Source organism: Asterias rubens, chromosome 18, assembly GCF_902459465.1.
Source record: "Asterias rubens chromosome 18, eAstRub1.3, whole genome shotgun sequence".
NCBI lineage: Eukaryota > Metazoa > Echinodermata > Asteroidea > Forcipulatida > Asteriidae > Asterias > Asterias rubens.
Genome location: NC_047079.1, coordinates 55,096 through 69,299, shown reverse-complemented (window position 1 = coordinate 69,299; position 14,204 = coordinate 55,096). Strand labels below are relative to the sequence as shown.

Below are 14,204 nucleotides of genomic sequence, written 5' to 3'. Positions count from 1 at the left end.
CGCTATCACCCGAGAACCGCTATCACAGGAGAGTGTTGGCACATTCGTTAAATCTCCCCCCAAAATCGTGGGGAAACATAATGTGCGTGCGTAGGTTTCCCGCAGAGCCCGCCCCTTCATTTTGGGGGAGATTTAACGAATGTGCCAAGACTCTCCTGTGATAGCGGTTCTCGGGTGATAGCGGTTCGTGGTTGATAGCGCGGTGGGGGTTGATAGCACGCCCTCTTGTGACAAATCCAGGAGAGTCTTGAACCAAGACTATACAAAAGCTTGCTCCTAATCACATGGCGTAGCAACTGTCTCGATAGTCTGAGGAATTCAAATGTAAGGGATGCATTGTAACTAAGCAAGTCATTGTACCAGACATTATTCAAATTTAACTTGCAAATGGCTTGATGTTTAATAATGGTTTGTTTGTTGCTGATACTTCTGTCTACTCTTTGCCTGTGTTCCTGCTCTGGATTACTAGGAACGGAAGCTTTGACATTCAAATGCTTTCAGCAAGCACCTCTGGTTGTCCCAAGTATGCCTAGACGTGCTAGGAGTTATTCTGATCGCTCCCAGATACCAATCATTGGTAAATTTGGGGGAGGTCAAAGGTCAAGTGGAACTGACCAGTTACGACAGAGCACACTTGCAGCAGCAAGGGGTGATGGGAAAGAAGAAGATGTTGTTTGTCCATGCTGCTGTTGCAATGAGGATCTACTTGCTATTCAGGTAAGCATGGTATTTGCATATGGAAGCTTACTGGATCTATAGACCCCTTGCATAATGCGAAACGTTACAAAGACGCTGAGCTCATGCGTACATTTTTACACACAAAAACAGCTATCGTCCAATCATTTGCCTCCTATGACCCAAGTGAGGGCACTTTTTGACCCAAGTGAGGGTGCTTATTGAGCGTGTGACGTCACAAGCGAGGGGTCTATTGGTAATTACTCAAAGCAATTAGCATAAAAACTTATTTGGTAACGCGTAATGGAGAACTGTTGACAGTATAAAACATTCTGAGAAACGGCTCCCTCTGAAGTAAGGTAGCTTTTGAGAAATAAGTTTCTCACTAAAATATTTGTATTGAATTTGAGACCCCAGCTGAGGTCACAAATTCAAAGCATCTGAAAGCACACAACTTGTGCGACTAGGGTGTTGTTTCCCATTATTCTCATTATGGGGATACACCTACATGTAGAGAGAAGACTCGTCTTTGATAGTTACCAAAGGTGTCAAGTTCCTTTACTCTTCTTATGGGATGCTTCTTCAGGTCCAAACCCCCTGTCATTCTATCATACATGGAGTATACAAACAAATAATATCATGGGAGGTTTTAGATATTGACAAATTTTGCACTGGTAATTTGCATGATTCATTGTAATTTTATCTGCAGTTAGATACTTGTATTTCTTCCCTACTCAACTCTTTGGTGCACAAGGCGTTTGCTAGAGACCACCAAACAGGTTCAAATTGGACTTTGATATCCGTTCATAACTTAAAAACTACAACACCCATATGTATCGTCCTCATTCGGTTGGTTAGAGCGATTGCTGAGCTTTTGTTTGATGTGATGTTCAATAGTGGTGCTACTGAAAAATTTGTTTTACCTGTTTTTCAAAAAGCTGTATCTTTTCATGCAAAAGCTTTCCAAAGTAAGTTTTTCACAACGGTTATCAACACCATTTGCAAATCTATAAAAACCTATTTCTGTGTGCTATTATGTGTGACAGAGTCTGATAACATCACACTGTGCCACTCCCACATTGGCCAGGCAAGTACAGCATTTGACTGGAATTGCTTTAAGTACTGCACCAACGCAACCAGGCTTGAAACAGTCTCTTCAATCACTACATATAGTGTGTTTAGCTGTACTGGACCCACCCGCTGCTATGGAGCTTCTGATTCAAGATCATCCGGGCATTGTACTGGATTATGCTCAACACTCCTTTGGGAAAGATACTCTCAAGTAAGCACTTGCTAAAATGTACATGTTCTGGGGTGGATTTCACAAAGAGTTCAGACTAGTCTCATCTCGAGTTAGGGCGAGTTACTCATCCTAACTTGGGACTAGTCATACGTTTTTATATCTCCTAGGACTAGTCCTAAATCTTTGTGAAATCGACCCCTGAAATCATGATGGGTGTCGTGGCCGAGCTGTTTAAGAGCATCGGAGTCAAGTTCTGGTGGTTAAGTCATCGAGAAGTCATCGAGATGTGGGTTCGAATCCCGGTCGTGACACTTGTGTCCTTGAGCAAGACATTTAACCATAAGCTTCTCTCCAATCAGGGGTATAAGGGCAGAGATGGTTTATGTGAATGAGTAGCTTGGAGCGCGGTAACTCGCAGCACCGGCTGTATGCTCCCCAGGGAGCTGAGTTAGTTTAAAGAATGAAATATGTGGCCAAGTGACCAGTCAGGAGCGCTTTGACACGCCCTTCTGCCTGTGATAAAACGCTTTATAAAAATCGATTATTGTTATTATTAGGCAGCATTAAGTAAGCACTTATTACATGTTCAGGTACATGTCACTTCAGCACCTTGCAAACTCAGCACCTTGCAAACTCAGCACCTTGCAAACTCAGCACCAACAAACTTGGCATCTAGCAAACTTGGCACCTTTCAAACTCGGCATCTAGCAAACTTGGCACATGCACAAATACAAATTTGGCACCTGTCGAAAATGGCCGTGACATTAAAGTAAAAACTTGGTATAAAAAAAATGGGGGGGGGGGGTGACCTTATTATACAAGATAGTTTATAAAATTAATTTAGAAAAAGGGAGGACAGCTTAATTTTTAGTTGCCAAAATTAGAAGAAAACTATGATGAAAAATACCACCATAGAAATACAATAATGACAGAAGGTTAAATTTTGGCATTCAAAATCGTTTAAAGCAGTCAACACATTGATTTCTCCAACAAATTTACAACAGTGGCAACGAAAACTAATGAAAGCTTGAATATGCCTTATTGCGTGGAGTCTGGAGCTTTCTACAAGCCTAGCAAGCGAAAGTGGCAAGGCACTGGACACATTTGGTAATACTTGTTGCAACACTTTGTGTGCTTACCCACATGCATATAAAAAGGCTTCAGCTGAAGTCGTTTATTATATGAGTGAGAAATTACCTCTTTTTTAAACACTATGTTACTTCGGAGGGAGTCGTTTCTCACAATGTTGTATACTATCAATAGCTCTCCATTGCTAGCTACCACGAAAGTTTTTGTTCCAACAATTATTCTGAGTAATTACCAATAGTGTTTTTAATTTACAACAGATGGAAGGATCTTCTAAATATGTTATTGGAACGAGGAGCTGATTTAGATGCTAAAGGCAGCAATCAAACAGGAATATCAACTAAAGGGAACACTGATTACCTGCAAGTACTCACAGGTCAGAGACCAATGGTTCTTTCATTATTGCAACATTCTGTAAATGGCAACGTGGGGGGGGGGGGGGTTAAAGGCAACTCCTGTAGTCAACATTTTGTCAAATTTTCCAGCGAGCTGTGCCATCAACTCCTTGCACTGATTTGGGCATCTTTGCATTGATCCCATTTGCTGTCAGTAAACCACTACTAGTTTGAAACGACATGAACTACAAAAGATCACAGAAATAAAACAGGGAAAAATGGCTTGATCAAAACATAAATTGCGCACTACGTATAAACTGAAAGACTGAAAAATTACGTGACTTAATTTAAAGACACTGCAGCCAATTTCACAAAACTGTATGCAACTGCGTAAGTCCACTTGCGCAACGTTTATGGCGCAACTTGCGTGAACTTGTAAAATCGACTGCTCGACACCTTCGTTAATTGTCAAAGACCAGTTTTCTCATTTGGTTTTTCTTTATGGTATTTCATCTGTAGGTGTTCTTGGCCATGCAAGTAACCTCCTGACCCCAGAAGAACTTCTCCAATGCTTGCCAAGTGAGGGCTCACTCTCATTTTTTTTGCCGTACCTTAGGCAAAGTGGCTGTCGCCAAAATGCTAGGCTGTTACATCAACAGCTAGTTGATACACTTGCCTCCTAGGAAGTTGAAGTGTACACCATAAATGGTTAGGAAAATGTTTTAAAAGTAGAATATAATAATCAACAAAAAGATGCTTCGAAAATGCGAGGTTTTCCTTTGACTTTGCAAACTATTACGGTCGGCCACTCCACAAAATCGCATGCCGTTCACGATGTAAAAGGAAAAACGCGCAATCTAAATGCATATTTGTGTGGATCATTATATTCTTCTTTGTCTTTCTTTGTTTACTTAAAAATGTTTGCAGAACGCACGAATTGAATACATTTTCTAAGTAGCCAAATGTTGGTTTTGTGTATCACTATTGCCTACTGGAGCAAAAAATTACAGCCAGTCAATTGTCAGTTATTATTCAGTTACTATGGATTGTTATAATGTACAGTTTGAAATTATTTCCATCTGAAATATTATCATTTTAAAGAAATTATAGCCCAAGTTCTAGCCCACATTTAGGATCCAATTGAGGGTCTTTACACATGAACTTTAAGGGGCACGAGTTGTTTTAAGAAAAGCGTTTGAAACCGTTTGTTATAAAATGCATTTGGTTAGAAAGACAGTTTAAAAGTAGAGTATAATGATCCACACAAATGCCTCAAAATTGCATGGTTTTCCTTGTAAAGTTTGCAAAGTATAAGGAAAACCACGCAAATTCGAGGCATATTATTGTGGATCATATTATTCCACTTTTAAAACATTTTTCTATCCATAATGCGTTTTATAACGAACATGCTTTCGAAGAATCTCATCCCTGAAGTGTAGACTCATAGATAGAATGTATAAGCGGAGGGCGAGTACATTGAAGCCACGAATCTACACTTTATATCTAATTTCGTCTACGTTGTCAAACGACGTTTGGTCACATTCTATAATTATTTTACAGAATATATAGGCATATTTTGGGGCTTGCGACATTTTCAAGTTCAAGTCATTTTGCTCAGCTAACAATAAATTGTGTTACTAATGTATTATTAAGACATTCATTTCCAAGTTGAACTGTTTGCTTTAGTTTGTAATGATTTTTAGATTCGTCACGAACCTACAAATCTACAGTTAAATGTAGACTCATAAAAATAATCTACACTTTCAACAATAGAGTGACGTCACCGAAATAGTTTAATAATAGAGCCTTAGAGCTACAGTTTGCTAAGTTGCAGCTCATGGTATTTAAACTTAGCCTGTAACTATTAAAAGACTGATGCCAAGTTTCTACATTGACATCATATTTTGACTGAGAAGTCCTCCCTGGTCAAGGTTATCTAGATTCTCACATTTTCTGACATGAGTTTGTTTCATATTAGAGGTTGCGTTGAAAATACTCTAGGTTAAAGGATTTGGGTACTTTTTTAAAATGTCCATTGATTTACACTAAACTTACAGGGTTTGAAGATAATGATAGTGGAAAGCTTCCCTTCTCAGGTGCTGTAGTTTTTGAGAAATGAGTAAAACAATGTCATGAAAATACATGTCTCATGAGACGAAAATTATTTTCATGCCATTGTTTTACTCATTTCCCCAAAACTACAGCACCTCAGCACGTAATATTTTCAGGGAAGCTTTCTACTATCATTATCTTCAAACTGTGTAAGTTCAGTGTAAATCTGTGGACATTGTGTTTTTTGTCCCACAAAAAGTACATACACCCTTTAATTCATTTCTATAAGTAAGCGCCATAAAAAGCTTTGCTTATATTGACTTAACTGCAGAAGCATTTATACATTTTAAAGCATTGTCGTAAAAAATAACTGCAATGAAGTTGAGGTAATAATAAAAATAATACTAATGAAAACTTATGAACAGACAAATCCACAGAAGTGCTCATGGCACTAAAATACAAACAATAGCATTAAATTAATATACAATAAAAAAAAATAAAAAAATTAAAATGTACACCTAAGTTGAGAGAAATCAGTTTCAATTAATGATTAGCTTTAATGAGCATTTCAAATGTGGATTTTTAATTTTATGAATTGACATACGTGTCGTAATGATAATGTATGCCTTTGTATATTTACGGCAAGTGCAAGGTAGGAAACTTCTGTTTATTAAAAATACAATAGACACCTTTGGTAATTGTAAAAGACCAGTCTCCTCACTTGGTGTATCTCAACATTATGCATAAAATAATAAACCCGTGAAAATTTGAACTCAATTGGTCGTCGATGTTGCAAGACTATAATGGAAGAAAAAAATACCTTGTCACACGAAGTTGTGTGCTTTCAGATGCTTGATTTCGACACCTCCAAATCTAAATCTGAGGTTTTGAAATCAAAATTCGTTGGAAATTACTTCTTTCTCGAAAAGTATGTTACTTCAGAAGAAGCCCTCAGAATGTTTCATACTATCGACCGCTCTCCATTGCTGGTTACCAAGTAAGTTTTAATGGTATAAATTATTTTGAGTAATTACCACCTGTAATGAGCATTTCAAATGTGAATGTTTTAATTTTATTTATTGATATACGTTTTGTAATTATAAGAGTAGTACTATATATAATTTATGCCTTTGTATATTTGCGGCAATTGAAAGGTAAGAGATTGAAGGAAATTGAAATATTGTATTGTTACGCAAAATTGTTACCTCTGTTTATTTAAAGTTTATTGATAATCAATTCATTGTTTTTACTCGCCATCTCCCATTGCGTTTAATCAAGGCGCATGCGGCACAACCGATGGCACGCTCATCACAACCCCAAATGTCACGCGCGAAAATAGACCAGCGCAAGCGGCGGATCTGGGGGCTGATATCATAGTTATCACCCGCACAGGAAAACCATGCTGTCTAATAAGTTGATTTTTTCGTAATGGGAGTTTTGGATGAACGGTGAAAATCGCTGTATTCTGACTGGACTAGGTACGATCCGGTCTCATTTTTAAAGACCTGCTTGAACGAAAATGTCAGATCGTAAACTTTGCTGAAATTCACTTAAAATGTTTTCATAGAATAGGGAAATCGAGTCATATGACTATGACAAGATTTCAATTATGTAAAAAAACATTCATTTTGAATACCCTTATCCAGCGCTTTTCTGAGAGATTTACGTAATCACTCTCAAAACGTCATCTGTGGGAGCTCCAATTTGTAAAGCCGCTTATACTTTAAATATTAATTACACTACTTTAATAAAGGTCGTGTTATTACTCAAATATGGTATGTCTGCATGCTATGCTGCAACCGGATCAACTGATCCCTTTTTAATCATTCATCTTTTTTCATCTTCATACTCTTCTACGTTTACATCGAACATTTGTCTTCACTGTAAATAATTACACCCTGTTTTACTTTTTGCAACCACTTTACGAATTTTTGTCTTTACTGACAATAATTACACCTGTTACTTGAAAGAAAGGCCGGATCATGAACTGATCCTTTTTACTCATGCGTCTTCTCTTTTCATATACATAGTCTGTTACGTTTGCTACTTTTTGTAGCTATTACGAATTTTTGTCTTCACTGACAATACATTAACTACACCGTGTAACTTGACTAACAAGATCAACTGATCCTTTTCATATACATAAACTTTTCAAATACAAAAGCTTAACGTTTTAGCCCGCATACAATGTTCGTTACATTTTGTACCGACATTTGTTAAATTAGTCTTCAAGACGGGATTTTTGCCCGGTAATTTTACAATACAAGGTGTCGTTGCCATGGAGCATCAGTGCTGTGTTGACGGCCAGATACGAAAAACCAACCGATATTGGAAACGTACACCTGATCTATATGCAAATCAACTCTTTCAGGCTCAAGCTAGTACTGACCTCCCTGCTCAGCTACGGCAGCTGTTACTGTTGCCGATGATACTTAATCTGTAACGACTAAGAAACACTAAATTAACAACATTTTAACGTGTATATTGAAAGCACAGCAAGCTAAGCCTTACCCTGGGTCCCGCACCCAGTCCTATTCAATGTTCCCGCCGAACCATTGAACCGTGTAACTCTTTACATAAAAAGTATAAAGCAGATTTATTCTAATTCGCTTCGGGACTCAACCGAATAAATCAATATTTATACTTTAAACATTAATTACACTACTTTAATAAAGGTCATATTATTACTCAAATATGGTATGTCTGCATGCTATGCTGCAACCGGATGACTACAAAGAACGGGCTGGTGGCTTAAATGCCCAAGGATTTTGAAACTAGAAAAGTAGTCCTGGACATAAGTGTCCTTTGCTGTGTCCGTCTTCCAGCGCCCATGGCGCTTAAACAGCCTGTCGGACACCCCGAGTTTGCAGCCGCTGAGGCTCCCCCTGCTCTTAAGCTGTGCAGAGAAAATTTGCTTACATCAGTCAACTAAGGGTGATAAGGCATCTACAATTAGTTCTCTTACTCGAGTATATGACATTGGATTGTTCACTTTTTTAAGTACAAAACCCGTGCTAACGTTAGTTAAACTTCTGAAAATGAATGCACTTTTGTCTGTGGGTGAAATAATAGCTAATTTAAGATATAATTCCAACATGTCAACTGGACAAGTTGGTAAACCTGATCTGGCTATGATAACTGCATCACCCTGACGGTAAATATCCGTCTTATTACTTGACTTGATTTAGATGGACAAGTGTGTACTAGTGAACGCTAGATCGCCCATTTTTATTTGGGCTAACTCGTTAAATCTTAAGAAACCAGCAAAAGAAATCAGGGACATTGCCAATTTTCTAATGTGCAATAAATTGAGAATTGATTTGTCTTCTCCATATTTTAGCACCATATCAGAGAGGAGCTCTTGTGTTATTGGCTCTTTTCGTACCTTGGGTTTTGAAAGGGACCTTTTTAGCCCCTCTGCTGTGTTTGCCACTAGAGTGTCTTTTGTGGGATCTTTAATGTTCGCCATACGATGAGACCATGAAGTTGAGACTACTGTGCTTATGATAGGAGCTGGTGAACTCACCGAATTACCGAGGTGAACTAAATAGTATAGTGAAACTATGTATGGGTCTGCCGGCAGTGGAGATTTGCCGTGTGACTCTGACCACTGTTGCCATCTAGTAAAATATGCGCTGTACTGAGCAACTGTTGAAGGGGCCCTTGACTTGGTGACCATGGCGGGTAGTTGACTCGCAAGTTGGTTCAGTTCTTGGTTGTCTGTTGTTTTAGCAAAGCTTTCGCTCCAATTTTCACTGCTGAAGATTAGCTTAATTAAAGAAAGTATAAATAACAGAATAGTATCGGTTTATACAAGTATCAAATAGATTCAATCATACTTTTTAAGTATAGCGTTATAGATGTGGAAATTAACTGTCTATCCCCTAGATGACTTTTCACATCTCTGGCCTGACTTGCATTCTGAATGCAAATAAAATCAAAATACGGCGGCCGTCTTTTTCATAATTTCTTCGCTCTGAAATTGCACACTCTGAATGTAACGAGGTCTTAACCTGCCTCAACTTACGTTCTACTGTAGAACCTCTGGAAACGTACTGCTCAAATAGTACTGCGTTTCATGTTCTGAACAAACTTGGAGTTTCCTCCACGTCCCTCTTTCAGCAGAGGAAAAGGACTAGGTCTGGTCACACCAGGTCAGATGATGCCTGATCTGGGACAGGTTAGGCCACACCAGGTCAGATGATGCTTGATCTGGGACAGGTTAGGCCACAACAGGTCAGATGATGTCTGATCTGGGACAGGTTAGGCCACACCAAGTAAGATGATGCTTGATCTGGGACAGGTTAGGCCACACCAGGTCAGATGATGCCTGATCTGGGCCAGGTCTGGCAACACCAGGTGAGATGGTGTCTGATCTGGGCAAGGTCTGGCCACACCATGCTGTACGATGCTTGATCTGGGCCAGCTCTGCCACACCAGGTCAGATGATATTGATCATGCATGGTATGATGTTGTCGAATATGAATGCAGTTGTTTACCAAGAAATACTGTAGTAAAATTGTAGTATTTGGTGCACCAAACCTGAGTTGAGATTTGATGTCAGCCCCATGTTCAATACTGAAGCAGAGTATGAAGCAGGGGCGTCAATCCGTATTGAAAGATGGGGGGGGGGGGCATAGCACTTACGGCGTTGGGTCTGGGGCCCGCTCTAGGGCCCCGGAATTTTTTTTTAGGCCGTATAATATGCTGTCTGGTGCTATCTAGGGAGTTTCAGGGCTGATGTGCCCCCTCTCAGATGTTGAAATTGAATGCCTATTTCAAGCTATGATGCACCTATTTTTGCTATCATGGTTATTGTACCTAGAAAACCCTCAATTATAGCTTCTTATTTATGCATTATAATTATGCTCATCACCGGCATAGTCAAGGGTAAGGCACATCTGTTAAAGATGGAGCCTGCTATAAAGCTAAACGCGAAGCCTTTTACGGCTTGGGGTCCGGGACCGCCTAAGTGCCCGGGAAAGTTTTGCTGCTAGATGCTCTGTGGTGCATTCTTAGGCAAATAAGAGGCAACAAGAATGGAATACATGTAGAACATAATTATTGGGTCGTGAGAATAAAAAGTAGTAATTACTGACAAGTCCTAGCAAAAAGTAAAATCATAAACTTCCAAGTAGAAGCATTCAGTAGAAGCATGGAGGAAGGAAGCGAAGGAGCTCGAACGAAGGGACTTCAAAAGCCGAACCCGTGGTACCGCGGTCGTTTAATAACGACACCTCGTAATCACCCACATACCCTATACAAACAATGGGCGACCTGGCGTTTGTGAGTTCACGCGTGCGCACTTGGTTCTTCACTCAACTATGGTGTCGTATGTATATAATAAAGAAAATAACTACTTTTTTGAGACCTGATAAAATTTGTGTACACTTTCACCAAATCAAAAAACACAATTGAATACCAACCACCCTCGTGTGCTATTACCCAAATTTTGAACCACCGCTAATGACAGAAATATGCAAAAAATGTGAAAAATAGTGTGCTACGATATTTCCATGTAAACACCACAAACGGTAAATGAAAACGTGTGTATTCACAATTCTTGTATCCAATGATTCAACTTTACACGAAGGCAACGGTACAGAGTGGCGGTACCACACCTTAGTACAAAGAAATCTAATCGCGCTCACTAATCGGCCGTTCTGCAGGAGGTCTACTATCTTTTTACACTGGTCAGACAGGGGCATTGTCAGGGTATTCTTTTGTTACTCTGCGGTTTTGTGGGTCGTTCGAACTCCTTCTCTTCCTTCCTCCATGGTAGAAGCATCCTCTAAATTCCGTATGAATAAACTTACTCTTTTACTGCAAATTATTCATTTAATGCTTTGGAGTAAAAACGTCTGATATCAAGCTGTCCACCATGGCTGAATGGCTGTTAACAACAGGTTTCCTTTGTATTACAATGCCTATTAACGTCTACGCTCCACAGACATGACCCCAACTTTGACCTTGTCTTCCATTTACAATCGGACGTTGAAAATTCAAAAATTCATGTCTAAAGGACTGCGCAATCCGCCATTGGTTGTGCATAAAGATTGAACATGTGCAACACGTGTAGTGTCACGCTCCAGTCCTCATCCATGCAGTAGCTTCGTGTTCGATGCGTTTTCAAAATACATTTCAAAGGTTCATATATCCTCAACCAATAATAAGCTATTTTGACAATCCATACATTCACTAAAATGGATATGTTGGTGACCCTGTCTTGACCTTTTGACCTGTCTTAACCGGTATGACTGTAGAATGCTTTGAAAAGGCGTTAATTAATGGTATTTAGGTTGAAATGTAGACATTGATCACACATCGAGAAAACCGTTTCGTTTGATTTCTTTGAATTTTGATTCAAACACTGAGCCAACAATAGCTTAGTGTTTGTTTCTACAAACACTAAATTCGTAATTTTATGAACGGTTCGGTAAACAAATCTTCTTCTCAGAGCCCCTTGTCCCCTGACAAAAGCACCCTTCCAAAGCTCATATGAAATTGAAACTTCACACACAGTTAGATAAAATTATATTGGGAGATAAAACCACTTTAGTTACGTCATGACGACGTCATTGTTAATGAAATACACTAATTCAAAGTTTAATATTTCAAAAATGCATATAACTCAAGAACGTCTTAACGGATTTGTTTACAATCTATCCCATCATCGAAACTGGCGTTCAACATTCAACAAACGTTGCAAAAATGTGACCCCAATTGACCCCGATTTTTGTTTCAAACCGGAAGATGAATAAATTTGAAAATCATATCTGAATAACTACTGATCATTTCATCAACATTTTTAAATCAGGACGTAGGTCTTTTATGTAATCCTTCTCAAATGTTTGCCTAGAGATACCCATTTGATACCCATTTGATAACGATTAAAAACTACCAACAAAAAGAACCGCGTTTTGTGTATATTTCACAAAGCATTGTGGTTGGCTGTTCCGCTCCATTGATCTCAGACGGTTCATTGACCAGAAGTCCACAAGACCCGACTTGGCATGGGGCTATAAGCACAACAAAGACACACTAGTTCAGTGGTCTAATCCCAGCTAACATGTATACGTTGGGCTAACGTCGGTAAACGTCGACAAAGTTGGCATCAAAAAACAAACGTTGAACAGACGTTTGGAAGGTCAGAGTCAGTTTTTAAACGTTGTACGAACGTTGGTAAACAGTATGAAATACAACACTTAGAATTACAACGTTGGCACAACTTAGTTATGATAGGGGCAACTTAACGTCGGCTAATATAGGTTGTGCCAACGTCGGGAAATGTTATGCAGTGGAACATGTCGTTTTTCAACGTTGGCTCAACGTAGTTATAATACGGGCAACCTAACGTCTGCGTCCTTAGGTTGTGCCAACGACGGAAACGTTGTGCAGTATAACAGGTCAATTTCCAACGTTGGTTCAACGTAGTTAAAATACGGGCAACCTAACGTCTGCATCCTTAGGTTATGCCAACGTCGGGAATTGTTGTGCCGTATAACAGGTCAATTTTCAACGTTGGAATACGTAGTTATAATGTTGGCAACCTAAAGGCCCTGTCACACCATGGCGTATCGCCTGAACGTATGCCAACGTTTGCACAAAATAGTTCGAAAATTTTCAAAGTCCAAGAACGTCCAACTTCCCAACGAATTGCATCGAAAATGTCGACATCGGTGTTGGAAAAGACGTATCCATAGCGTATCCATAGCGTATTGAACGTATACATAGCGTATGACTAACGCATTGATAGCGTTTCACGAAACTAAATAACAAAGTTATGACAGCGTATCGCAGCGTGTGCAAGCGTATGAGTAACTTATTGATGGGTTGGTGCGTTCAGCACGACCGACCATGAAGAAATGAGGATTAGTGATGGCCCTGTCACACCATGGCGTATCGCCTGAACGTAAGTCAACGTATGCGAAATATCGAAAATACCGCTGATATAAAATATCGCTGATATAAGTTTGGGTAAGTTGGGGATACGTCGTTTACGTAGCACGCTGGGATACGCTGTTAAAATTGTGAACACGTCGAGCCCGCTGAATTTTTGTTTAGCATGTTCAAAATTTATCGGCGTACTGAACGTGTGCTTCATACGTTCTGCATAAGTTCCCCGTAAGTTCATGGTACGAACGACATACGTTGACTTACGTTGACGTACGCTGACATACGTTATAAGAACGTTACTCGTAGGTTGGAATACGTTGATGTACGTCTGCTAAAGGGGAAACGTCAGCCAACTTTGTGATAACGAGATGATAACGTATCCGTAGCATATTGAACGTATACATAGCAGTCAGTGCGCAATTTCGAGATAAAGAGTTTCTTTGCAAAATCGTTATCAGAAAAGCGCTCTCGAACCCTTTCAGAATTCACAAGAAAATGTGAGTGTCCATTAGCGCTCGCAGTAAACCGCTCCGTTTGGTGGGAAATATTTCAATGAACAAATTTAAAATGAAGGAGGATTATCTTGAGATGTTTTTTCTAAATGAAGAGTTATCAAATGTGTTAAACTGTATGCACATTTTAAATAAAAACCTTCGCAAAGTGTGACATAAATAAAACTCCTTTTTGATGAACCCTTCACATTTGCCGTGACCCTGACTGTTTCCCGTCACTTCGGTGATTATAAAGAGTAAAAACTCTTTTGAAGGAGTGGTGGCTCCGGAAACAGTATACTCTGCTCGTCTTCATTCTCCTGAAGACGAGCAGAGTCGGTTCGAAACGTCGAGACCAAACACATTTTGTTTTGCGTCGGAAAAGGGGCAAATTTTAAAAAAGAAATGAGGATGAGTTACTCAAGG

General features: G+C 39.3%; 1 protein-coding gene across 1 annotated transcript in view; it reads left to right on the top strand.

Annotated features, from left to right (window-relative positions):
* The window catches only part of LOC117302352 (Hermansky-Pudlak syndrome 3 protein-like), a 35,313-nt gene extending 30,743 nt beyond the window's left edge, over positions 1-4,570 (top strand). The window contains exons 21-24 of the mRNA XM_033786268.1: positions 470-717; positions 1,722-1,957; positions 3,265-3,380; positions 3,859-4,570. Of these exons, the coding sequence (XP_033642159.1) occupies positions 470-717; positions 1,722-1,957; positions 3,265-3,380; positions 3,859-4,022 (764 nt within the window). The 3' untranslated portion in view covers positions 4,023-4,570. The remainder of the gene's footprint in view (positions 1-469; positions 718-1,721; positions 1,958-3,264; positions 3,381-3,858) is intronic.
* Positions 4,571-14,204: the final 9,634 nt, after the last annotated feature.